This window comes from Crocuta crocuta, unplaced genomic scaffold, assembly GCF_008692635.1.
Source record: "Crocuta crocuta isolate KB4526 unplaced genomic scaffold, BGI_CrCroc_1.0 scaffold107, whole genome shotgun sequence".
NCBI classification, from domain to species: Eukaryota; Metazoa; Chordata; class Mammalia; order Carnivora; family Hyaenidae; genus Crocuta; species Crocuta crocuta.
Window position 1 is genome coordinate 664045 of NW_027531877.1, and position 27978 is coordinate 692022.

At 41.7% G+C, this 27978-nt stretch overlaps 1 protein-coding gene across 3 annotated transcripts; it reads right to left on the minus strand.

Annotated features, from left to right (window-relative positions):
• Positions 1 to 26984, minus strand: PLAC8L1 (PLAC8 like 1). 3 transcript variants are annotated; one of them, XM_077773038.1, is made up of 5 exons: positions 26408 to 26984; positions 20992 to 21097; positions 14884 to 15020; positions 1397 to 1533; positions 1 to 256 (listed from the first exon to the last, which is right to left on the minus strand). In XM_077773038.1, exons 2-5 carry the CDS (start codon positions 21051 to 21053, stop codon positions 116 to 118), a joined length of 477 nt encoding a protein of 158 aa, XP_077629164.1. In that variant the 5' UTR covers positions 21054 to 21097; positions 26408 to 26984; the 3' UTR covers positions 1 to 115. The 3 variants fall into 3 exon arrangements, with proteins under 3 accessions (XP_077629164.1, XP_077629163.1, XP_077629162.1); XM_077773037.1 differs by lacking the exon at positions 26408 to 26984 and having other exon boundaries at positions 20992 to 22077; XM_077773036.1 differs by lacking the exons at positions 20992 to 21097; positions 26408 to 26984 and adding an exon at positions 20315 to 20493.
• Positions 26985 to 27978: the final 994 nt, after the last annotated feature.

Consider the following 27978-nt stretch of genomic DNA (forward strand, 5'->3'; position numbering starts at 1 on the left):
GGGAAGAAATCCTTTATTTTCATATTATTTCAGTGAAAACTTAAGAACAGTCTCTCTCTGAAAAAGGGTTTGAGAGGAGGGTTGGGGGGTGAGGAGGAGGAGTTTTCTTGCTCCGTCAGATAAAGTTGTCCTTGGTTGAAGGAGCTGTATAGATTTCATAGAGTTGGGAGGCCCTCATCTTGAGTTCCCGGGCCACCTGACAGATGGAACAGGGCCAACAGCAGTGCACCACCAGCCAGTCCTCACACAGTGTGCCCTAGGGTGAGACCCAGGTCTGTGTTCTGGCCCAATCACACAGGCTCATGGCCGTTACCCCGGGGCCTCTACGATATTTCCTGATGGTCTATCCCATCCACGGCTTCCAAGATCCACCAAGTCAATGTCCTACATCCATGCCCAGGGACACCAATCCACTAGGATACCCAAGTGCCAAGCAGCTCAACCACTTATCAATCCTTGCACTTCACAGACCGGTCCTTGCTTAGGGCTTCTGAAACAGACATCGTACTTGAAGCCACTGGTTTCTCTGTCAACATCATTTTATTTTCTATTAGGACTTAATATTTATAATTATCTACTTCTTTGGAGTGGGTACTAAGTGCATATGGTTCAGAATTCTCACAGTAAGAAGGCATAGGAGGTAAAAAGAACATCCTCCTCCACAGCTGTCCCCAGCCACCCAGGGAATTTGTCTGGGGGCAACCGCTGCTGGCAGTTCTTTTATATACACTTCCAGACAAATTCTATGTCTACATAAGTATATATAGAGTCCTTTTATGTAAATAGTTGCATACTTCTGTGCCTTGTACTTTTTTTTCACTTAAAAATATATTTTAGGGATCATTCCACATGAATATAAAAGGAAATGTCTTTTTTTATCTGTAACTGTCCACGTCTTGATAGGTCTGACTTGCCTGTGCTCAGTCTCTCACTATGCCTCAGTCTTGGCTGCCCTGGAGATTGATTGGCTCTTTGAAGCAACCCCCAGGAAACCCCAAAGTGAATTCTGCGTATGCCACATAGTCTTCCTTTTAAGTCAGACCATCCCAAGTATATCTTCCAAATTTGGGTGCAGGAGGATATACTACCTGTCATCTTCTCTTGATGCAGTAAGAGAGAGAAACAGAAGTAGCCCAGTGACCAGTAATCAGCATTGTAATAGGTACCCCTTGGAAATACTCTTCATAATGTGGCATTTCGGGTTACATACATCCTAATAATGAATGAAATCAGACGTGTCTTCCCTTTCCTTTCTCAAAGTCTTCCACTAAGTGTGGTGTTTTTAAGCAGCCTCATTCAGACTCTTTTTTTTTTTTTTTTTTGAAACTCACAGGTTTGAAAGACATCCAGGTTCTTATATAGATCCAAGTCCACATGCACTTTCAAACACACTTACCCGTATTTTATGTCTCTCTCTGGTGCCAATTCTCAGTGCAAAGGTGGACGCAGGTAACAATGGCCAACAAAGGCACTCTCCATGATGCCTGGCGATGTCACACTCAAGGCACATTGGACAAAACAGACCACAGAAACCTGTCAATAACCACATAAAAGAAAACCAAGGTTCTCAGATGTGCTCAGAGCAACTCCACATCTCAAAGAGCATTTACAACCCTGTGCCATCAATTTAATGCTGTACTGCCTCCCTGCAATCAGGGACTGAGAATGAATAACCAATTGTCAAAACTCAGTGTATGAAAATTGCCATAACTGAGCCACATCAAAATTGTCTTCTTTTGTTAAACACTGGCAAAGCTGAACCTGATACAATTCTGTTAGCGTTCACGATGGTAATTGTTTTTTCCTGTCAAGAGAAAAGCATTAAATAATTTTTTTTACAGTTGAATCATAGCTGTTGCTTCTATTATGTTCATCTATCTATTTTCAACATTTAAAATAGATCCAGTATATGATACTTTTGAATAACAGGCACCTTTTTCTGTCAATGTGATTGAATGATCTTTTATGCTGCACTGTTTCTGTCTGCTATTCTCATCAGGACTGTATTCCATTTCTCAGGCCAGAAGGTTAGTCTAATTTTTTTAGTTTCATGGAGCCACCGACATCTGCCAGTTTTAATCTGTAAACTATTAGAGGCTTGGTTCCTTTAGCATCAACTGGAAAGAGTCTATCATTTATTCATCCACTTATCTTTAACTCCTGATACTGTTTCCTACATAGTCTGCATGAAACATCTAACGCAGAGGTTCTTTTTAAATATCTTTTGGGTCACAGACCCTTTTGAGAATATTGTGATAACTGTGAAGTCACTCCTCAAGGGAAAAAAAAGATACCCGGACATGCAAAATCGTGCATTCAGTTTTGTGGGGTCCAAGGATCACTGAAAGTTATCAACAAACTGCAGGTTAAGAATCCCTGGTATACAGTTAAGAGGTTATGTCACCCAGCATCGCAAAAGAGGATGACCTTGAAGAATACAAATAATTAGGACTATGAAACAGCAAAACATAGTAATAATAATTAACAATTAAATACCAAAAAGCTAGCCATAATCTTTAAAGCATGTATTCAATAAATGTTATTCAGACATAATTTATACACAAAAAAATGCACAGGGGCACCTGGGTAGCTCAGTCAGTTAACTGTCTGACTCTTGGTTTTGCTCAGATCATGATCTCATGGCTTGTGAGTTTGAGCCCTGCATTGGGCTCTGTGCTTGGAATTCTCTCTCTCTCTCTGTCTCAAAAAAAAAATTTTTTTTAAAGCATTACTCCCAGCAAGATCAGAGGGCCCCACCAAGCACTGACCCCTGGTATGAAGAGCTCAGAGGACAGATGGCCCAGTAAACTTACTGTGAGTTCACAGTAGTCACATTGTATGCAACCTAGATTAGGAGACTTGGAAATCAATGGCACATAAAAACAAAATCTATCAAATCTCATTTTATGCATGGATTATGAAATACTGTAAATGCCTGCAAATAAAAAAATTAATCAAAATTGTATAATTATAAAGCTGGCAAGCCAAGTGAACAATAGATAGTGTTTACACAATTGCCCAAGCTGTACCATTTTAACTGGCAAAGAGAAATGCCCACCATCCTCAGTAAATATATTGTAAAGAAGCTGTTTTGCCCATTGGAACTCCTATATCTTATCTTTATGACTGTTATGCCTTTTTAAAAAATATATGCTGTTATTTTTACTTTTAATCCTTTCCATCATACAACTGTGTTATCTAAGTGTTCATTACGATGAAGTACTCAATGCTGAAGGCCACACAACAAAACACACATTCAATTACCTTGGTACAGAAGTCAGATATGATCAAAAACAACATGAAAGCCAAATTCTTATTATGTAATAGCTAATATTAGATTTCACCATGTGCCAAGCCTTGCTAAAAATACTTTGCATTCATTAACTCACTTAATTCTCACAATCTTATAATATAGATTCTTTTATTATATTCATCTTAATGGATAAGCGAACTGATGGCAAGAGGACTTAAGTAATTCACCCAGGTGGTTTAGTATTCACAAAGCAACCAATATTATACACCACATTAATAAAAGAAAGGGTAGGAACCATATAATCCTGTCAATAGAGAAAAAGCATTTGGCAAAATACAGAATCCATTCTTGATAAAAACCGTCAACAAAGTAAGGAAAGATGGAACATACGTCAACATCATAAACCATATATGAAAGACCCACAGCTAATATCCTCAATGGTGAAAAACCGGAGCCTTTCCTCTGTGGTCGGGAACAAAGACAGGGATGTCCACTCTCACCTTTACTATTTAAGATCGTACTGGATGTATTAGCCTCAGCAATCAGACAAGAAAAAGAAAAAAAAGGCATCCAAATTGTCAAGGAAGAAGTCAAACTTGCACTATTTGCAGATATGTTACTCTATATAGAACACCTGAAAGACTTCACCAAAAAACTGCTCAAACTAATTCATGAATTCAGCAAAATTACAGGATATAAAAATCAACATACAGAAATCATTTGCATTTCTATACACCAATAATGAAGCAGCAGAAAGATAAATCAAAGAATTGATCCCATTTACAAGTATACCAAAAACCATAAGATATCTAGGAATAAATCTAACCAAAGAGATGAAAGATCTGTACTCTGAAAACTATAGAACACTTATAAAAGAAAGTGAAGAGGACATAAAGAAATGGAAAAACATTCCATGTTCATGAGTTGGAAGAACAAATATTGTTAAAATGTTGATACTATCCAAAGCAATCTACACATTCCACGCCATCCCTATAAAAATACCATCAGTGTTTTTCATAGAGCTAGAATAAACAATCCTAATATTTGTATGGAACCACAAAAGACTCCAAATAGCCCAAGCATTCTTGAGAAAGAAAAGCAAAACTGGAGACATCATGATTCTGGACTTCAAGCCATATTACAAAGCTGTAGTCATCAAGACAGTACAGTACTGCCACTAAAACCAACACATAGATTTGTGTAACACAATAGAAAACCCAGAAATGTACTCATAGCTATAGAGTCAACTCATCTTCAACGAAGCAGGAAAGAATATCCAATGGGAAAAAGACCATCTGTTCAACAAATGGTGTTGAGAAAACTAGATGGCAACATGCAGAAGAATGAAATTGGACCACTGTCTTATACTCTTTATTTTCTATAAAAATAAATTTAAAATGGATTAAAGGCCTAACCATGAGACAAGAAACTATCAAAATCCTATCAGCAACCTCTTTGATGTCAGTTAGAGCAAATTCTAACTAGACGTGTTGCCAGACAAAAGGGAAACAAAAGTAAAAATGAGCTATTGGGACTTCATCAAGATAAAAAGTTTCTGCACAGGAAAGGAAACAATCAACAAAACTAAAAAGCGGCCTACAGGATGAGAGAAGATATTTGCAAATGACATAACTGATAAAGGGTTATATCCAATATCTATAGAACTTATCAAAACTCAACACCCCCTAAAACCCAAATAATCCAGTGAAGAAATGGGCAGAGGACATGAATAGACACTTTTCCAAAGAAGACATCCAGATGGCTAATAGACACATGAAAAGATGCTCAACATCACTCATCAGGGAAATACAAATCAAAACCATGATGAGATACCCTTCACAGCTGTCAGAATGGCTAAAATTAACAACACGAGAAACAACAGGTGTTGGCAAAGATACAGAGAAAGGGGAACACTCATGAACTGTTGGTGGGAAAATAAACTAGTGCAGGCACTCTGGAGAACAGTGTAGAGTTTCCTCATAAAGTTAAAAACAGAACTACTCTGATGAATGGATAAAGAAGTGGTGTATACACACACACATACACATACACACACACACAAACAGACACACACACACACACACGCACACACACACACACACACACACACACACAGCGGAATATTACTCAGCCATCAAAAAGAATGAAATCTTAGCCATTTGCAACCATGCGGATGGAGTGAGAGTGTATTATGCTAAGCAAAATAAGTCAGTCAGACACAGATAAATACCATATGATTTCATTCATAGGTGGAATTTAAGAAACAAAGAAGATGAACATAAAGGAGGGGGAAAAAGAGGGAAACAAACCATAGAAGATTCCTAATGATAGAGGACAAACTAGGGTTGATGGAGGGAGGTGGGTGAGAGAGGGGCTAGATGGCTGATGGGCATTAGGAGGGCACTTGTTGGGATCAGCACTGGGTGTTGTAAGTGATGAATCATTGAATTCTCCTGAAACCAACATTGCACTATATGTTAACTAACTAGAATTTAAATAAAAATTTGAAAAGACAAAAAATAATTCACCCACTTCATAGATTTATTAGGAATCGGCAGGGGCACCTGGTGGCACAGTCAGTTAAGCATCCTACTCTGGATTTTTGCTCAGATCATGATCTCACAGGATCACAATCTCACGGTTTGTGAGATGGAGCCCCACACTGGGCTCTGTGCTGACAGCACAGAACCTGATGAGGATTTGCTCTCTTCCTCTATATTCCTCCCTTTCTCATGCCTGCGCTCGCTCTGGCTCTGGCTCTGGCTGTCCGTGTCAAAATAAATAATGAATAAACTTAAATTAAAAAAAAAAAAAAAGGAAAGGACAGAGACCAGATTTGAACTCAGGCAGTCTGACCCCAAGATTTTAACTACTACACATAACACCGCATGTTCTCATGTTTTGTGTATTGAGTGTGCCACAATACTTGTTGCTCCAAGACAGTAGCCTTACTACCACTACTTTGTATTTATTCCCATGGGACATGCTTACATCATACAACTTTAGGAAAGTTCCTTTTTGTCAGATGTTACTGCTCCAGTGTAACCTTGGCTCACATCTTAAGAGGAAGGCACAAGAGTGGGAAGATGTAAACAGTTCCACAGAGTCTGTAGGAGAAAATTTTGTAACATACATCACCGGGCAAGGCTAAGTATCCAGAACATGCAAAGAACTCCTATACATCAATTGATACAAGATTAAAAAGAAGAAGGGAAGGGAAGGGAAGGGAAGGAGAAAGGGAAGGAGGGAGGGGAGGGGAGGGGAGGGGAGGAGAGGAGAGGAGAGGAAAGGAAAGGAAAGGAGAGGAAAGGAAAGGAAAGGAAAGGAGAGGAAAGGAAAGGAAAGGAGGAAGGAAGAAAATAGGTACAGGACATGAACAAGTAATTTACCAAAGAGGAAACACAAACAGCCAATAACAGCTATTCATTGTTGGTAGTCATCAATGAAATCCATATGAAGACGACTGAAAAGCATGCCAAATTTTTCTAAATTTTTAAATTTTAAATTGCTGGGAACCATAGAGAAATAGGTACCCACTGGAAGCGGCATTGGCACAGCCACTTTGGAAGGCAATGGAGGTGAATCTAGTAAAACTTTAAGGAGCCATTTCGGGGCACCTGGGTGACTCAGTCCATTAAGCGTCGGACTTTGGCTCAGGTCATGATCTCACGGTTTGTGGGTTCAAGCCCCGTGTCAGGCTCTGTGCTGACAGCTAGCTCAGAGCCTGGAGCCTGTTTCAGATTCTCTGTCTCCCTCTCTCTCTGACCCTCCCCTGCTCATATGCTCTCACCCTCCTTTCTCTCTCTCAGAAATAAATAAAAAACATTAAAAAAAAAAAACCTTAAGTACTCTAGGATCTTGTCATTCCACTTAGGAATATCTACCCTAGAGTACATTTACACAGGCACACAGAGAGGGAACACAGGGATGTCCACTGCAGCCTTATTTGTAGCTTGGGATTTAAAACTTAAATGTGCACTAATAGATGAGAGTGTAAATAAGCCACAATGGTATAAATCCTACTATGGAATAATTAGAGTGCCATGGAAGATTAAGTACCAACAGAATTAAATCTCTAAGACATATTTTGAGTAAAAAAAAAAAATCAAAATGGGGGAGCCTGGGTGGTTCAGTCAGTTGAGCTGACTGTGGCTCAAGTCATGATCCTGCAGTTCGTGGGTTTGAGCCCTGCGTCAGGCTCTGTGCTAACAATTCAGAGCCTGGAGGCTGCCTCGGATTCCGTGTCTCCCTCTCTTTCTGTCCCTCCCCTGTTCGTGCTCTGTCTCTCTCTGTCTCAAAAATAATTAAAATGAAAATTAAATTAAATAAAAAATTTAAAAAATCAAAGTGCATTGTGATATGTACAACATAGAACTATTTATGCTTTGTTTATTTTTTTATTTTTTTATTTTTTTTTTATTTCTAGGAGAGAGACAGCGTGAGCGGGGGGGGGGGTCAGAGAGAGAGAGGGAGATACAGACTCTGAAACAGGCTCCAGGCTCTGAGCTGGCAGTCAGCACAGAGCCCGACGCGGGGCTCGAACCCACAAACCACGAGATCATGACCTAAGCGAAAGTCGGACGCTTAACTGACTAAGCCACCCAGGCGCCCCTATTTATGCTTTGTTTAAAGAGTTATGAAACAAGGGTGCCTGGGTGGCTCAGTCAGTTGGGCGTCCAACTTCAGCTCAGGTCATGATCTCACAGTTTACAGGTTCAAGCCCTGCATCAGGCTCTGTGCTGACAGCCTGGGCCTCCTTCAGATTCTGTGTCTCACTCTCTCTCTGCCTCTCTCTGTCTCTCAAAAATAAATAAGCATTTTTTAAAAAGAGTTATAAAACAATAGTATATACCACTAATGGATACGTATATAAACAGAGAGAAAAATATCTGGAAGGAAACCCTCCAAACTAATTTAATAAAAAAGAGAAGACATGTTTTCCTGTTCTGTAATGTTCCTTTTTTTTACAAGGTGAACATACTCACATGTTGTATATAAACATATATGCAAATATATATTGTTTTACATATATATATATTAAAAGGAGCTCAGGCTCACAAAGGGATTTGAACCATAAATTTGGCCTCTTCCTCTTATGTTACACTCAAAGGCCTGGTGGTTATGTCAGCACCCACAGCCTAAATATTCCTGGCTTGTCCTCTGAGATGGGCTCCACCCTCATGCATGAAATGTGGTTCATTATTCATCCTTCTAACTCACAGAGGAGGCAAGATAAAAAGAAAAAGCCTACACAAAACCAGAATGCGGAGCCCCAGAGAGCAAAAAGTAGGGAAGGTGGGAGGAAGCTGCAGTGAGGCACAGTTCAGATCAATTATTACAGAAAGTCAGAACCATCTAACAGTAAGAGATGCTCAAAAAAGAAGTGGGGCACACTCATGCACTGTGGGCGGGAGTGTAAATTAGTACAACTTCCAAACGGAGATCCGGTTGGCAGCATCTATCAAAATTTTAAATGGGACATACTGTTTGACCAGCAGGCTTATTCCTCAGCAATTATCCAACAGGTAAACTCACACACGTGCAAAAATGACATCTGTACAAAGACATTCACGGACTATTGATGTGAATAGCAAGAAGGCTGGAAGACACATGAAGCTGCACCATTTGGGATTTCTGGATAAATAAATCATGGTACATTCATACAAGGGAATCTATGCAGCAATTTAAAATATTAGCTCCAGAAGTGCTGATATGGTCTGATCCTCAGGGTATATTGTTAAACTGAAACAAAGGTGCAGAACGCTGTATGTTTACAATTCTACTATTTGTAGAAATTATATACATATACGTTTAGCAAAATTTCTGGAAGGACAGATACCAAAATATTAATAATGATTATCTCTGACAGCTGGGATTACAGGACCCTGCTTTTTTCATGTATAAGCATTGTGTGTTTTTCTTTTTTATGATGGTTAATGATAGCTTTATAATAAAAAGATTAACTTATCTTCATTTAAAATTATTTTATACCTTTAGAAGCATAAAGACTCTACCTAGACTCAGGTAAGAGCAGGTGTCTCTGGGGGAAACTTGGTGGACAGATGGCAAATATACAAAAGGTATGGGTACTTTTGAATTTTACATCATGTGCAGGCAAACCTATTCAAAATCTTCTCTCTTTTTTTCTTTCTTTTCTTTTCTTCTTTTAAAGCACTGAGTTGGCTCAAAGGAGAGAAGCCCTTCTTCCTTCCTGGAAATGTTTAGAAAGCCAAGGCCATCAGGTTCTCCTTGCCAGGCATAGTGCAGAAGAGATTTAACCAAGCAGGTGAGAGGCCAGACCAGCTGATTCCAAAAGCCCTTCCAACTCAGCAGATTTATGATTCTTTCAATGAAGGACAAGAAACAATCGAGTGAGAATACAGGTTAAGATTCATTCATCAATGGGATGTCCAGGAAATAGTTCTAAGTGCCTCCTGTGGTAAGTGAGACAACAGTGGTCCCTGCCTTCAGGGAGTGTATAGTTTACCCAAGATACAGTTCAGGAACACAAATCCCAGGCTGAGGGCTTTTCGGTGCCTTCTTCCTCTTCTCGAAGGCCACAGAAAATCCTGGCCCTCTTCATTCTCCCCATCCTGGCCAACTGGTGATTACCAGCAGCACCAAGCTCTTTACCCCCTGGTGCTTATGGTGCCCACCACAGGGAGCTTGTCTGAGTGCCTGCTTTCTTCCCATCTTTCAGGAATCAGCTTAAGTCACTTCCTCAAAGAGGCCATCCTTGACCCCACTCCCCTGTGGTTTCCTTCCATAGCACCCTATTTATTTCTTTTGTGGCACTTATCACAACTGTAATGTTTTTCCTTATTGATTTACATGCTTATTGTCTATCTACATCTCTCTCTTATTCACTATTACGTCTGTAACACCCACCATTTGGCTACACAAAGGTAAGAACTCAGTCAATATGGGTTGACTGACAAACCAATGTTGATTCCACCTTCCATGTAAACCTTCTCTGGGGCAACATCACAAACATTCCCAAAGCCGGGACAGCTTGCCTTTTACTCACAATGCCACTTAGCAGCCACACACTTCCCCTCGGCTTTATCTTCACAGCTGAGCTTTCAGAAACCCCATCTCCAAGGATGTGGAAGCACCCATTTGCCAACTGCAGTGCACTGTGAATTCAGATAAAAGCGCCAAGGTGGGAAGAGGGAGGCAGTTAAAAAAAAAAAGAAAGAAAAGTAACTGCAATAAAATGAAGAAGCAAAATGTCAAAAAGAAATGAAAATCATTGCTGTTCGCAACATACCCTTTGTCTAATGGATGACAAATTGTAACAGTAATTCTCAACATTCAATGGAAAGGTGTCCCAGGACAGGAATCTGGCTCGGACAAGGTCATGGAAAGCAGCTTTCCTTTTTGTTCCCGAGTTTGTCACAACTGTTTTCACAGTGGTTTGCTCGAAGTGGAATTTTGTGGATAAAGGAGCCCTTTTTAACAACAAAGGAAAGAAACCCAGGATCTAGAGCACTCCTACTCCACCCGTGTCCCGGGAATTACAGTGCAGAGAACGAGGGACGGAAGTGATATTATCCTTAAGTTTTCTTCTGAAACAGTCAGCTTAGAGACACACTAAGCAGTCATGAAATGGAGGCCCATCTGGGGAATAACAATTGGAACACAGAACATTCAAGAGCACCTTGTACTGTATACCCTGGGCCTCTTCTCCATGGATCATGCCAAATGTAAAGAATATTGTGTTTCTCCACATTTTCTCCCTTCTCACCTTGCCCCTAGAATGGGCTATCAAATGGACAAGCAAGGACTCCTCAGAAACATTAATGGAGGTAGGGAAGAGAGGTAAGCAGTGAGGCAACATTTAAGGCAGAGGGGGTGGTGAGGATGGTGGGTTTCTTTTTTAATGTTTTATTTATTTCTGAGAGAGACAGTGTGAGCAAGGGAGGGTCAGAGAAAGAGGGAGACACAGAATCTGAAGCAGGCTCCAGGCTCTGAGCTGTCAGCACAGAGCCCGACGCAGGGCTTGAACCCACGAACCGTGTGGTCATGACCTGAGCTGAAGTCGGATGCTTAACTGACTGAGCCACCAGGCACCCCAGGATGGTGGTTTTTTAGCCAACTTCTTAGGTGCTCTTGGGATGGAGTAGAGATCACTGTGCAGCAGCCAGTCGAAGTCTCCAGACTCTACTCTTTGCTCCCAACACGGTGGAGGATAGTAACAACTTACAGTAACAACAATATTAATACCTAAGATTGATTGAGTGCATTGTGTATTTTTGGTCATTTCCTGATAACAGCACCCCGATAGTAATTTTGGGAAATTATCCCTTCATTACCATGGGCAATACTGATAGGATTGCCCTTCCGAATGACCTAAGCCCGGCAAATCCAACTCCATCTGCTCCATCAATTCTCAGAGAGGAAATTTTTATCCCTTTTAGTCTCAAAGGGATAAACATGTTTGGAGTTAACCAGACTGTTGGCTAGCTTCTGATAATGCAGCTTGTCTTTTCTGAGCTTAATTTTTAGTTGATTTTTTGATTTTGTGAGCTACCCCCAAAGCCTTCTAATGAAGTCCAGTGTTTGTATATTAGTTTCTTGGGAATGCCATCACAAAATACCACAAATGGGGCATCTTTAAGAGATAGAAATTTTTCTCTCACAAACTGATGGTTATCAGAGGGGAGGTGAGTGGGGGGGAGGGATGAGCAAATTAGGTGATGGGGATTAAGGAGGCCACTTGTGATGAGCACAGGGTGATATATGGAATTGTTAGATCACTATATGGTACACAGGAAACTAATATTACACTGTATGCTAACTAACTGGAATTTAAATAAAAATTTTAAAAGGAAATTATTCTAGGGGCATCTGGGTGGTTCAGTAGGCTGGGCGTCCGACTTTGGCTCAGGTCATGATTTCGCAGTTTGTGGGTTTGAGCCCCGCGTCAGGTTCTGTATTGACAGCTCAGAGCCTGGAGCCTGCTTCGGATTCTGTGTCTCTCTCTGCCCCTCACCTGCTCACACTCCATCTGTCTCTTCTTTAAAAATAAACATTAAAAAAAAATTTTTTTAAAGAAATCATTCTCTCACTGGAGAATTTTGGAGGCTAGAAGTATGAAATCAAGATGTTAGCAGTATTAATTCTTTCCAGAAGTTCAGAGGAATAGTCTGTTCCATGCCTCTCTCCAAGCTTTTGGTGATGCTAGCAATCCTTGGCATTCACTGGCTTGTGAATTCATTATTCCAATCTCTGCTTCTGTCTTCCCCAGGCTTTTTCTTCTGAATGTTTGTGTCCAAATTTCCTGCTTCCTATGAGAACATCAGCCAATGGATTAGGATCCATCCTAATCAACTATAACCTCTTTTTAACTACACTATATTGCAGAGACCCTATTTCCAAATAAGGTCACATTCAGAAGTTATAGGTGGACATGAATTTTGAGAGGACTATTCAACTCAGTATAACATGCAACCCAAAAAACTCTGATTCAGTTAAGTCCCAAGCTAGTGTTAATAGGTTCCAGACATTATGTTTTAATCTTAACAACAACCCATTAGGTGAGCACTTTTACTATACTCACTTTAAGGTGGCAACATGAAGATCCAGAGAATTTGTTTAAGGTCAAATAGCCAGTAAGAGGCAGAGTTATGATCCCTATCTGGCAAGGTCTATCTCATAAAAACATGTTTTCGTCACTACTACAGAATATTCAAGGCTTTGTCCTACTTGAAAATGCACTGGTGGTCCCCCATCCCCCACCTATGAGCTAGGAAAGGAAAAGAGTCCACTTCCCAATGCAATGCTATGTCTCCACATGTCCACATGGCTATTCTGCCTTCTGTACCTCAGTACTAGGGGAGAGCCAAAATCAGAGTATCTGGAAGAGAACAAGGAAGAATGCTGAGAGAATCAAAGAATGGCTGCCATCATTATCTGGTCAGAAGTCCACATGGGTAGGAGAGGCAGGAAAAAGCCTTCTGAACTCTGGGTCCAATAAGCAAAGGGACAGGGATGGAGGAAAAGGCTTTGTACTGAGCAATCTCTCCTCTGTGAGGCCCAGGCAGAGAGTGAAGGGCTCAAGACTGGGTGACTAGAGCACCAAAACATGGTGGGAGAACCTTAGCCTCAGCAAGACTCTTGGGTGAATAGGGGCATAGACCATGTAACAGCTCAGATCAATTGTTGATGGATCAATTCTGTGAGGTTTGAGGAATCTGTCTGAGGAACAAATTTAGATCTTCCCAGAAACCTGCAACAGGAGGGAAAGCCATAGTGTTCAAAAATATTAGATCCAGGGTCTGTTGGGTTTTCTTTATTTTTTTATTTTCTTAAATGTTTATTTATTTTTGAAGGAGAGAGAGAGAGAGAAACAGAACGTGAGTTGGGGAGGGCTAGAGAGAGAGGAAGACACAGAATCTGAAGCAGGCTCCAGGCTCTGAGCTGTCAGCACAGAGCCCGATACAGGGTTCGAACTCACAAACTGTGAGATCATGAACTGAGTTGAAGCTGGATGCTTAACCAACTGAGCCATCCAGGCGCCCCAGGTCTGTTGGATTTTCAACATTAGTGGCTAATGCTTATCCAACAAAGGGACACCTCCCACCCCACCCCAACATACACAAGAAACACCCTGTGACTGAGTTGCTCCCAAAGGCAGGACCTAGAAGGGAATGCTGATATGTGGTACCAGAGACACATCAGAATGTCCTAAGATAAAAATAAAATCGGTGTACTTTAACTTTCATTCCCAGGGCAAAATCACATAGCTAGTGGACCGTGTTATTGGTACATCTTTATAGCTGAACCAGCATATGAAAATATTTCAGTCAACAAAGGAGGCTTCTTTTGTGATTATTCTTGTTCTTTTAAGAGTATCACACATTCAGCAAAGAAATACTAGTAAGAGGTAATTAAAGGAGGAAATAAAAATTATTCATTAGCCTACCATCTGGAGACATGTCATAAACATTTATATTTGTATCCCTCCTGGTATTTTTAAAATATGCCCCTCCCCCCTCCACAAATGGTATCTAACATGTTTGGTTCTACAGTATGCTTCTTTAACTTAAAAAACACCCAAAACATCTTTCATCTCATTAAGGGTTATTTTACAACATGATTTTTCATGGCTGTATAATAATTCATTGTACACATGCCCCCAGTGAACATTTTAGATTGTTCCAGATGGTTGCTATAATATCCAATGCTGCAAAATTTAATGTTGCTAAATCCTTGCACATGACTTATTTCCTTGGACTAACTGCCTAAAAATGTAATTACTGGGTCAACGCTATGTAACACTTGAGGTTCTTTTTATATGTATTGCTAAGCCATCCGGCAGGAAGGTTATACCAATTTAAACTCCCACCAGCAGCAGATGGGGGAGCCCACTACAGTCATCTTTGCCAACAGCGAATTTTCTCATTTAAAAAAATCTGAAGTCACCACCGACTCTGTAAAAGCCTTCCCATCCCTGAAAAGCAGGACTTTTCCTGCCAAGGAGTGCATATGAGTCACCAGAAGATGAGTCCAGTTATTCTAAAACCATTATAATTATGTCCTTGTGCCTGACGTAGCTTTTGCACCCATCTGATGCCTGGAGAAAGAAAATAGTAGAGGAGAACTCAAAATGAAGCGGAAAAACGTACAAACTCTCTTGTCTCTGCAGACACTGAAGAGGCCGGTGCTCCAGTCTCCACCAGTGTGGACAATCGTCGTGATGGTGGTCCTCCCAGTGGCTCCCCGGACAGGCTGCTTCACCACAGCTTGGGCTGGTGCATGGCTCCTGCAGAGTCAGAAAGGATGAGTAACTTGAAAACTAAGATAATGGTTCAGAAGAATAAGCATTAAGCCAAGACAGAGTGGTAAAGGGGAGAAAGGGACCCAGGGATGCCAAGTGGCTCTTACTTCAGAGCCCAAGCTCCTCTTCATCCACTCCCTACCCCTCACTTCATTATTCCTTCTCCTCTGACTGTGCCCTGTCTCTGTTAATGGCATGATTATTCCAGATCCTGTCAATCCACCTTAATGCCCAGATGACTTCCTCGGTGTTTCATAATGGATAAATTCACCAATCTGGAACCAAGAGGCCTCAGTTCAAATCCCAGCATGCCACTCCCAAGAAGCGTGACCTTGTTTTAAGTTGCCTAACCTGTTTCCCTTTGTTCAAATATGAAACGAAGAAAAATGACCTCATATGGTTAATATGTCAAATGAAGGGCATGTAACTAGTTTGCTGTGCCTCGAAAGTATGTAACAATGTGACCTGAGTGAGGCTACACCCCAAGGGTTTTGAGTGCTCACTGCAGAAATTAATAAGGAATCAGACATGGAAACTGGGAGTAGGCTATGGAAGTTGAACATACAGTATCATTTAAGTGAACAACCAAGACTTCAGAAGATGTCTTCAGGGAAACCTGGGTGGCTCTGTCAGTTAAAGTGTCTGATTCTTTGATTTTAGCTCAGGTCATGATCAGGTTCAACTCAGGTTTGTGAGTTCAAGCCCCACATGCGGCTCTGTGCCAACAGCACAGAGCCTGCTTAGGATTCTCTCCTTCCTCTCTCTGTGCCTCCTCTGTTCACTCAGATTTAATTTAATTTAACTGTTTACAGTTAAATTACTGTAAACATATCCTAGTGGGGTCACACAGTACAACTTTGGGTTAGTTTTCGCTAAAGGGAATAGATATTCTACTCTCTCATTCTGAAGTAGGAAATATGGGCTTAGAGAATGGGCTTCAAAAGTGAGGTGGGAAAACATCTTTCTCTTTCTGGGGACAGTTTTGCCTGAGCTCCTACCGTGGGATACCTGAGGTAAGCCCCACAGTGAAGGCTAAGTTGTACCCAGCCTTACAGAAGGGGCAGATGGAGAGGAGGGAGCCTGTACGTGGTAGTAATTATTCTAGATTGTGCTTCCCTTTTGGCAAGCCTCATTAACTGTACCTATCTCTGGTGTGCTGTGAAGAATTAAAGAACCTGCCTCATGCTTGAGACAAAATAAACAAGAGACAGCAGAATTTCTTCCTGTAATAGCTGTTGTTATAGTACTAGTCACCCATGCTCCGCACCTGGGACCCATGCCCTGGAGGCCAGAGTGGAACATTCCTGGGCATCTTTAAGGCAACACCCTCAGGGTATCTTGGAAACAGCAAAAGGGGGGCACCTGGGTGGCTCAGTTGGTTGGGCGACCCACTTCAGCTCAGGTCATGACCTCACTCACGGTTCATGGGTTCAAGCCCCGCATCGGGCTCGTGCTTACAGCTCGGAGCCTGGGGCCTGCTTTGGATTCTGTGTCTTCCTCTCTCTCTCTGCCCCTCCCCGACTCGCACTCTGTCTCTTTCTGTCTCTCAAAAATAAATAAACATTAAAAAAAAATTAGGAAACAGCAGAAGGGCCCTCCAAGAACCTTTAAATCGGGGCAATAAATGTAACAGGAGTGCACTGTTCTTGTTCAGATCTATCTCTCTGTTTCATTCCACCAATGCTACCCACGTCCACACCTTCCCAAATCTGGTGTGCTTCTAATAAGCACATGAGCTTGCTGAAAACACAAATGCCCAAGTCTCACCCCAAGCCAACAGCGCAGGTCTCCAGACATGAGGTACAGAAATCAGTGTTCCTAACAGGGTTGCCAGGCAATTACCTATACAGTCATCCTGACACCATCCTGAAACCTGGTACAGGGGGATATGGAGACTGATGATGACCACAGGAGCCTGTGAGTCTTCCACTAGGCGGGTGGTGATGTCAACGTAACAGAGATGGCAAGGAACACGGAGCAGGAGGTAGGCTGGCGGGGAAGAGAATGGGTGGAACAGAGCTAGTCTTCAGGGCCCATGAGACACAGGCTGGAAAAGACATGAGAGCCTGGAAGAGAGCTTGAGGTCAGGAGCTCCCTGTCTAGAAGCCCCTTTATCCCTCAGGTATTTATAGGCAACGCTTAGAGGCTAACAAGCTTTCCAAGAGCCTGCCAAAGTGTTAGAGACGTGGAAAAGGTAGTGGCTCCAAAATACAAAAACTGCAAGACAGACTGCAAAACTAGCTAATGCTCGACGAAACACAAAAATCTAGCATTATGCCGATCTCATTAACGGCCAATTTACAAACTCACAAATATTTCACTGCATTCAGAAACAACTTGGAATTCTCATTTTGCAAAAAATCCCAAGTATGAATGATTACTAAGAAACAAGCACCAATCATAAGATGAATTAATCGCTGATAGCCAAATAATTTCAGAATTATAAAAATCATTTCACTTACTGGACAGCAAAGGAAAAAAATGTGGACACGGATATAATGTATGGTATGGGTACATTTTAAAACATTTTAACGATGTGGGTTAGGGCATATGTTATAGACAGAATTGTGTTCCCCCACCGTCCTATGTTGAAGCCCAAGCCCCAGTGTGACTGCGTTTGGAGAAGGCTTGTAGGAGGTAATTAAGGTTAAATGAGGAATAGAGGTGGGATCCTGGTCAGATAGAAGTGGCATGTTAAGAGTCCACATTAAGTACCCAGTGAGACAGATGCAAGCCAAGTAGAGAGCCCTCACCAGAAGCTGAGCTTGCTGGCACCCTAACCTTGGACTTCCCACCTCCAGAACTGTGAGAGAATTAACCTCTGCTCACTAGGCCACCCAGTCTATGGTACTTTGATATGGAAGCCCAAGCAGATTAAGACAGCCATGAAGATTTCAAATTGGTCCCGAGGAAACCACCTTTATTTTTTATTATTACTTCCTCTGCCTCCATGTGAGCAACTTGGTGTCAGTGGGCACATGCTGCTTCTCCCTATAAGCCCAGCAATCAACACACGACCTTAACACCTAGTGGCCATGTGGTTGGTTATTTGTTGAACTGGACCAAACTGAATAAATATGTCTCTTCTGGGATCTTCGAGTCCTCCTCCAATCTAGTTATAAATTATGTGATGTTTCTTTAATTTTTACTTATTTTTGAGAGAGAGAGACAGAGCATGAGTAGGGGTGGGGGAGGAGCAGAGAGAAAGGGAGACACAGAATCCAAAGCAGGCTCCAGGCTCTGAGCTGTCAGCACAGAACCTGATGCAGGGCTCAAACCCACGAACAGCGAGATCATGACCTGAGCTGAAGTCAGATGCTTAACCAAGTGAGCCACCCAGATGCCCCTAAATTATATGATCTTAACTGTGTTTCCTTCTCTAGCAAAGGTACAACTCTCAGGTGTTAAAAGAGGAAATAAAAGCAGAGTGGCCTAAAAGCTTCCTACATCCCTCCCTCCATACAGGCCAGAGCTTTTACCTCTCAATGTGATGCTCACAACTTGGGACTTCTGTCCTTAACTGACAGCTTCCAATTATCTCTGATATTAGTAAAGGAATTTTGTAGGGCTGAGCCTCTGGATTAGATTTTTTCCCTGAAATGAACCATTTTACAGCTTGCAGCCCTAGAATAAAATATTCTGCTTCCATCTCAGCATTTTGTATGTAACGGCTTTTATAATGGCAAGGAAGGTTGTCCTCTATTCCAAATCAAACAGCAAAGACAACAGCTTCTCCTTGGGGTGGGGGTGGGGGGTTCTTTTTTGTGTGTTTGCCTAATTTTGAATTCAGCAAGTATATTACTGAGTATCTTAATACCCTGAATCTTAGGTGATTTTAATATTAAAATATGCTTCAATTGACATGCACTGACTAAAGAACTGCAGCTCAAGATTAAAGCTTACTGTGTCATGATTAAAACAAGCAGAGCTTCCCTTCGCTGGGCACCTTCTATGTGCCAGGCACTTAGTAGTTCCTTTAAAAACTGGATAATTAATCAGGGGCTGCCACAAGTATCAGACTAGAGCACCTACTGTAGCTTCCTGCACAGCTTTGAGCTCTGTATGTATCCCAAGGAATCTTCTACTACCATTAAGGACAGGAAAGATGGTCACAGTAGATGAGGCTGATGGTCACGGAGCTTTGCTAAATCAGAGCAGCTGTCCATTTGCCATCAAATTGAGCAAGTTCTTTATTTAGTGGAAGAGGACAGATTTTAGACCTAGGCACCCTAAAATTCAAATGTGGCTCAGCTTCTTTCTAGTTGTTTGACTTTGGAAAACACACTTTGTCAGAGCCCTCAGCTCTGGTCTCTCTTCCATAAAACTGGATTGAAAACATCACATCTCCCCCATTGCCTGGAGGATGAAACAAGATCATGCACTTGGCACATAGTAGGCATGCAGTTGATGGTGGCTGCTGTTATTATTGTAACTTAGTGATCCTGCACTTACCCCAGGGCGTTCTGTACCCTTTGCTGAGAAACAAAGAATGGAGGGAGGAGACCTGGGGCAGCTTCTCAGTTGTCATGTGTGCTGCCCAAACACCTAAAACTTCAATCATGGTGACCCATCATCCCAGTTTTTCCAGGATAGAGAACTTCCAGTGAGAACCTCAGGACAGTCCCAGGAGAACCAAGAAGTGTGGTCACCCTAAGAGACAGAAGCAGAGGGAGGCTTCATCTGCTGGGAGGCAGGACACTGACTCAAGTCATTCCAGTTCTCTGCTCTTACCAAATACGCACACCCTTCCCCCTTTCTGACCTCACTCTTTGCTTCTCTTCCCAAAGCTGAGCGCATTCCCCATGCCATGGCCCCACTTGCCTGGTGCTTCTGCCTGAGGGGGGTTTCCTCTCACTCTCTTCCTCCATGAAACTTGAAATACTAAGGTGTCATTTCACCTTCCACTCAGACCTCCTTGATTACTTCAAATTTAACTGAAGCCAAAGTCCTCAAGTTTTTATTTTAAAGGGGTAGAAACTACTAGCAGCCACCAGAAGTAAAGTTTCACTTGTTCAGGGTTCAACATTGGTTAAGAATAAAGCAACACCCTTTCACCCAAGCCAACCCTTCTCTTTTCACTAGCCAAGCATGGCCAGAAGGAACTCATTGGTTGCCCCTTTGCAAGTACCCATAGAAAAGGATAGCAACTACTTTCTTCTCAAGCCCAGTTTTACTCTCTCTGGCTCCTAATAAGAAGAGAAAGAAACAGATTGAGAGAGAGACAGAGAGATTTGATTTCCAAAGAGAAAAACCTAGAAGAATATCACAGAACTCTCTACCTCGCACTGGAAATAAAATGCTGCTCATCTTCGGATGACGTGAGTGAAAGCAACATAGGTGAGTGTATGCCGAGTAAGGAAACATCCTCACGAAATCTAGAGAAGGAATTTCCAAACCAATTCATAGTGGGATGCTTTCCTGCTGCTGGGGTTAACCTTCTCCCTTTGACAACAGCCTGACTGATTCCAAACTTAGACTTACTCCAAAGTGAAACATCTCTTCTAAAGAATGTTGCATTGATATTCTGGAACCTGAGGTCATAGCACTGTAACTAACAGACACCTTATTTCTTTAAAGACAGGTACACATCAAACTGGACATGTCCACGTTCGGGGTATTTAGGAGTCTCTGAAGTAAGCCTCTGGGACATGCCTTGTGGAGGCGTGGACTCCAGCAATGCTGGGAAAATGTCCAGAGAGAAAAAAAAATTAGACAAAATTGCAGTTGAGGGAAGGGGTCTACAATCATAATTCAGCATTACATTAGAAAGACAACAGGAGGAGGAGCACATGTACCCCAATGTTCATAGCAGCACTCTCAACAATAGCTAANTTGGACCCACAGAGAATGACTGTTGCTGGTCTGAACTTCAAAGCATGTAACGAGCAGGGTTGTGAACCAAAGCCTATATAACACCTCCCAATGCAGAGAAAGCCTCCCACTCGCCTTCACTCACTGGGTTCTGGGCAACTCTGTCTCCTGATCTAGAAGGATGCATCTTCCATGAAGGACAGCCATGTTTCTTCTGCTAACCACTCCACTCTGTGTGCTTAACACAGTGTCTGCAACATAATAAGCATTCAAGAATTTGTCGAATAAATGTGTTCTACATGAAAATTCAAGTTTGTAAGGGTAACAGAAATAAATGGGTGATTACTAGCTTTGCAAAAAAGATGTACAATAAGATTCCTTTAAACAGTGAACAACCACTGTACATGTAAGCAGATTCCATATTTCATCCTCTTTAAATTTTTTTTTAATGTTTATTTATTTTGAGAGACAGAGAGACAGAAGATGAGTGGGGCAGAAAGAGAGGGAGACACATATTTTAAAGCAGGATTCAGGCTCCGAGCTGTCAGCACAGAGCCCGACGCGGGGCTTGAACCCATGGACCATGAGACCATGACTTGAGCCAAAGTCAGATGCTTAACCGACTGAGACACCCAGGTGCCCCTTAATGTATTTTTAACACAATTTACTCAAAGCATTGTTTCAGCATGTAACTGACATCCAAGGAAATTATTACAGACATTTTATATCTCTTTGTCATACTAAGTCTGTGGAATGGAAAGCATGTTCTACTTTAACAGCACACCTCAGGGGTGCCTGGGTGGCTCAGTTGGTTAAGCATCCGACTTCGGCTCAGATCATGATCTCACAGTTAGCAGGTTCGAGTCCCATGTTGGGCCCTGTGCTGAGAGCTCAGAGCCTGGAGCCTGCTTCAGATCTGTTTCTCCCCCTCTCTCTCTCTCTTTCTCTCTCTGATCCTCCCCTGCTCATGCTGTCTCTATCTCTCTCAAAAATAAATAATAAAAAAAATTTTTTAACAGCACACCTCAGGTCAGACCAGCAAGCTCCAGGTACTCTAGACACACATGGTTAGTAGCTAAACTACTGCACAGCACAGCTCTAACCGGACCCCAGGATAAGGAGAACGAGGGATGGAACAACAAATAACACCTGCTCCTCCAAAGTGAAAATACATCAAGTACTCCTTTGTCACATTCCTAAAGCCCTTAGGAGCAGGGCCTAGGACAACATGTCCTAGCCTGTTGTTTTGTTCTTTGGAAGTGAGAAAAAGGGTTCCCACCTTATAACCGATCGAGCTGTAAGCCCAACAGGGGGCAATTAGAAAACTTAATGGATGCTGCAAGTCTTGGGTGGCATCTAAGTTCTTTTCTTTTCTTTTCTTTTCTTTTCTTTTTCTTTTCTTTTTAGAGAGAGAGAGAGAACAGGGAAGGGGCAGAGAGAGAGAGGAGAGCTGGGAGGGAGCCAATCCTAAGCAGCCTCCATGCTGACATGGACCTCAATCTCACAAACCATAAGATCATGACCTCAGCTAAAATCAAGAGTTGGGCGTTTAGCCACCCAGGCACCCCTGATGTGAAGTTATGTCCAAATGCATCAAGAAGAGAAAAACAGTGTGAGACAAAGTATCAGCTAACAAGAAGTCCCTACCAGAGCCAGGCACAAAGGTGTCTACTAAATAGTCACAGAACAACTAAAGGAACGAATATTTCACAGTGAAAAGAGATGGACACAACTACCACATACTAGAGAAGAAAGAGAAGACACTTATTACCTCATCCACACGTCAAAATTTGGCAGTGACTCTCCAGACAAATCAACTTCAAATTTCATCCTGGAATCTGAGAATCTTTATAATAAGGCCCAATTTACTTACTGTTTCCAGTTTCCCTTTCCTTCCTCCCAGATTCCATTCCTGGCATTATCTCAAGCCCTTATCCACACCTACTTCTGAAAGTTAGGAATAGGGGGCGCCTGGGTGGCTCAGTCGGTTGAGCCTCCGACTTCGGCTCAGGTCATGATCTCACAGTTTGTGAGTTGGAGACCCACAGTGGGCTCTGTGCTGACAGCTCAGAGCCTAGAGCCTGTTCAGATTCTGTGTCTCCTCCTCTCTTTCTGTCCCTCCCCCACTCATGCTCTGTGTCTCTCTCTCTCAAAAAAAAAAAAAAATTAAGAACTAAATAAAAATAAAATAAAAGTTAGGAATATGGATGGCCCTGCTTCAAGTGCTACTCCGATCTTACACATTATGTTCCACCTCATCTGTGGAGTCTTACTGGACTCTGGTCCATATAAACTTCTCTCTACTCGTCCCTGATAGTTCTGACAACAGTGGCCCTGGTCAAATACATTCTTGTTTTGCATGTATGCATTCTTTGCTTACTAAGTGTGTTGCAGGGCACTCAGGGTGGCTCAGTCCCTTAAGCGTCCGACTTTGGCTCAGGTCATGATCTCACAGTCCATGAGTTAGAGCCCTGTGTTGGGCTCTGTGCTGACAGCTCAGAGCCTGGAGCCTGCTTTGGATTCTGTGTCTCCCTCTCTCTCTGCCCCTCCTCTGATCATGCTCTCTCTCTCAAGAATAAATACACATTAAAGAAACAAAATAAGTGTGTTGCAATGGACTGACTGGATGGAGGCCAGGGCTCTAGTTGAGCTCTGCCGCTAGTACAAAACATCTTCAGCAGGTCTCTTCTCCTCCCTGTTTCTTCATGGGGACTTTTCTGCTATTCCTTCAGCACACCTGCTACATGCCCCTGCCTCAGAGCCTTTATACCTGCTGTAACTTCTGCTTAAAACACCTTTTTGCCCAGATTATAGGCTAACAAAACTATACATGCATTTACCGTTGGACTTACAAGCCCACATCTAGAAATTTACCCTTAAACATTTTTTTAAGTTTATTTACTTTAAGAGAGAGTGAGAGAGGGGCAGACAGAGAGGGAGAGAAAGAAACACAAGCAGGCTCAGTGCTATCAGCTCAGAACCCAAGACGGGCTAGTTCTCATGAACCTTGAGATCAGGACCTGAGCCAAAATGAAGAGTCAGAGGCTTAACTGGGCCACCCAGGCACCCCTAGAAATTTACACTTAAGATACACCTCCAGAGGGGCACCTGGCTGACTCAGTCAGTGAAGTGTGTGACTCTTGATCTCAGGGTTGAGTTTAAGCCCCACAATGGGTGAAGTGATTACGTAAAAATAAAATCTTAAAAAAAAAGATACACCTCCACAAATATAAAATCACATATTCACAAAGTAACTCACTAATCCTATACAAAGTCTATAAAATATCAAAAGCTCAGAAACAATCAAAACCCCCACCCATAGGTTAGTTGAATGAACTGCGGTACACCTTTATAGTAGAAGGACAAAAGGGTGGGGGGAAGACAGGAAACGAAGGAGGAGAAGGAAAGGAAAAGATCTCCGTGAACTAAAGTGAAAAAGTACCCAAGCTAGGTTAACTTAAAAAAGCAAGGTGTAAAATGCGTACATAAAACATGCTGTTTTTCTATGAGAAAAGAGAAAATAAAGTACATATACACAGAGGACTAGCTGGCGGTTGCCAGAGGGAAAAGGAGTGGGGGGTGGGCAAAGCGGAGGAAGGGGAGGGGGAGGTGCAGGCTTGCAGTTATGGAATGAAGGAGTGATGGAAATGAAAGGCACAGCACAGGGACTGCAGTCAGTGAGACTGTAATAGCGCTGCACGGTTAGGGTCAGTAGCTACATGTGTGAGCAGAGCCTAACAAAGACTTACTGAATCACTCTATCATACACCTAAAACCAGCGTAACATCGTGTCAACTCTACTGCAGTTTTTAAAAAGTACACATAAACACTGTTTATTTTTGGAAAAAGAAACACAGGGAAGACAAGGCAGAAACTAATGAGAATGGTTAGCTGGGAATATGGTTCAACCAGGGTAGAAGTGCTCTAAGTGGATCAAGTTTTGACTTTTGAGCCCTATATTTTACTTACTCAAAAAAACCTGAGCTCTACTTAGTAGATTTGTTGGTAATAATGGGTTTGGACTGTTTTTTTATTTTTTTTTTAATGTTTCTTTATTTTTGAGAGAGACAGAGAGAGACACAGAGCACACGCAGGAAAGGGGCAGAGAGAAGAGACACAGAATCCGAAGCAGGCTCCAGCCTCCAGGCTGTCAGCACAGACCTCCACAGACCTCGACGCGGGGCTCAAACCCACGAACCGTGAGATCATGACCTGAGCCGAAGTCGGACGCTTAACTGAATGAGCCACCCAGGAGCTCCTGGACTGGTAATTCTGAAATGAGTAAATGTATTGAGATTACAGCATGTATGAACAAAAAGAGTCCATCAGTCCACAGTGATTTGAAAAGAATGATGAAAGAAAAAAATTGAGAGCAAAAGGGAAACCTCTTCTTTACAGAAAAACAATATCTAATAAATGTAAAAGAAATGGTAAAATTATGAACTCACCTTATTGGGGCGCCTGGGTGGCTCAGACGGTTAAGCGTCTGACTCTTGATTTCGACTCAGGTCATGATCTCACAGTTCATGAGATCGAGCCCAGCATTGGGCCCTGCACTGACAGTACAAAGCCTACTTGGGATTCTCTCCTCTCCCTCTCTCTTTCTCTCTCTCTCTGCCCCTCCCCCATTCGCATTTTATCTCTCTTTCTCAAAATAAGAAAACATTAAAAAAAAAAGAATCTATTATAACTACCAGCATAATAATAAGCAGCAGAAATATGACCAATGAATGCTACCATTTCATTCAAGTCTGCAGGTAAACAGGATATTCATAGAAGTCTCAAAATACCACCTTATTCATTATAAAAAGGAAAAGTTATCTTTTCAATGAAGAAATCTGAAAGTACCACTTAAACCAGTAATGGAAACACACCAACAATGTATCAATATATCCATCCTGATGTGATACAATGGGAAACACCACTCATGTAGTCAATCTTGTCAAAGTTTTTAAATCTGAATCTAATAATGAGAAAATAGACAAATCCAGATTGTGAGATAAAGTACTAATAGATGCCACAGTCTTCATAAATGCTAGTCACAAAAGACCAAAAACAGAAAAGCAAGCTGAGAAATGTTCTTAGTTTAAAGGAGGTCAAGAGGGGCACCTGGGTGGCTCAGTCGGTTAAGTGTCCAACTTTGGCTCAGGTCATGATCTCATGGTTCGTGGGTCTGAGCCCCGCGTCGGGTTCTATGCTGGCAGCTCAGAGCGTGGAGCCTGTTTCAGATTCTGTGTTTCCCTCTCTCTCTGCTCCTCCCCCACTCATGCTCTGTCTCTGTCTCAAAAATAAATAAAAACTATAAAAAATAAAATAAAAATAAAAAAATAAAGGAGGTTAAGAGACATGATCACAAAATGTGATGCTTGATCTTTGATTAGATCCTTAGAGTTTAAAAAAATTACTGACGAGTTATTGGGGAAACTTTATTACGTCATTTTGATTAGGAAAGCTCATTTCCTAACATTACTGCATCATGTTAAATTTCTTGAGCAAAATACATGCATGTGTGTGTACATATAGTGATTATACAGGTGACTGTCTTAATTCTTAGGAGTTACCTGCTAAAGTACTGAAAAGTGTCTTGGTGTGTGCCGCTTACTGTCAAATGGTTCAGAATTTCTTAAAAGTGTATTCTAAATGCAACATGGTATCCTGAGTTGGATCCTATAATAGCAAAATGACATAGGTGGAAAAACAGCTGAAATCCAAATAAAGCCTAGAATGTAGTTAATAGTAAAATACCAATGCTAATTTAGTTCTGACAACAGAAACAAGGTCATAGGAGATATCTGTTAACAGAAGAAAATGAGCGAAGGGTGTACAGGAACTCTCTAATAGATGTAACTTTTCTATATTTCTAAAATTATTCCAAAATAAAAGCTTCATTTAAAAATGCATATTCAGAGGGGCGCCCGGGTGGCTCAGTCAGTTAAGCATCTAACTCTTGATTTTGGCTCAGGTCATGGTCTCATGGTTTGTGAGTTCGACCCCTGCACTAGGCTCAGCACTGACAGCGCAGAGCCTGTGTGGGATTCCCTCTCTCTCCCTCTCTCATTGCTCCTCCCCTGCTCATGATCTGTCTCTCAAAATAAATAAACTTTTAAAAATGCAAATGTAGAGAGAAAGCAAAGGTGGCAAAATGTTAGGAAGGTACCAATTTCCTATCAATACCATAAGCCCAAAGCAACTTGTTTTTCCTTCAGCATTTCAACTAACTACTGCTCCTTCAGTTGAGCACCAGATGAAGCAATGGGCTTATGCTGAGAGGCTTCCTTATACAAAACTTACATATCTTTAAACACAAGAAGCATGTTCAGCCCAGCAAGAGGCTCATTCTAAGAGAGATACCAAGGAACTGAACCTGCCGAGAACAGAGTATCCAAGAATCCCAACTCACACTTAATCCAAGGCAGCATAAGTTCACAGGCCCATTTAATAAAATAGGCATAATCATGCACAATAATAAAATTATTTTCCTTCCTCCTTATTTGCTTTTTGTTTTTTGCCAAGCACATATAGTTTAATTTGCTTGTAAGTTAAGTTAAACATAAGATTATATTTAAGCACCAGGAAAGATTAGTTGATTTGGAGAATAACCAAAGCTGTGCAGATTGAGGCAGCAAAAGCATCTAAAGGAGGGCAAACAACACCATGGTGGCCTCATGGAAACCAATACTAAGGACATGCATGATTAGAGCTAATAGTAATCTTAAGCCAATACATCCTGGGGCTTTTTAAATAAATTATTATTATTAATCAGTAACACCTACTGAAGGCTTACCACTTGTCAGGTACAATGCTATATATATGGATTTCCTAGATGTTTCATCTAGACATCTCACAGTAAGACTAGAAAATAGACACCCTATTACTTCCATTTCACAGATGAAGGAACTGAGGCTGAGTAACTGGACAAGATCCCCAAGTAGCAAATGGAAAAACTGGAAATCTAACCTGGTTTGTCTGACTTCAGAGTATGTAACCTTGCCTGCTAGGCTATGCTGCCGGGCTTTAGCAGATAAATGATGACTTGTGCTTGATCTCTAAGGGATCTTTCAGTTCTAACATTCTATGACTTACTTCAATGATTCAATGACAAAGCATTCATTGTGGCCCAGTAATGTCAAAC

Bases quoted from the DNA above. Each gene is read 5' to 3' on its own strand.
- PLAC8L1 (XM_077773036.1), bottom strand. From the start codon at position 20,439: ATGAATTGGTTTGGAAATTCCTTCTCTAGATTTCGTGAGGATGTTTCC. The intron at 1,534-14,883 runs GTACGTTTTTCC...GGTTATTGACAG, and splicing joins CTGCAGAGACAAGAGAGTTT to GTTTCTGTGGTCTGTTTTGT. The intron at 257-1,396 runs GTAAGTGTGTTT...GTCTCACCCTAG, and splicing joins GAGAGAGACATAAAATACGG to GGCACACTGTGTGAGGACTG.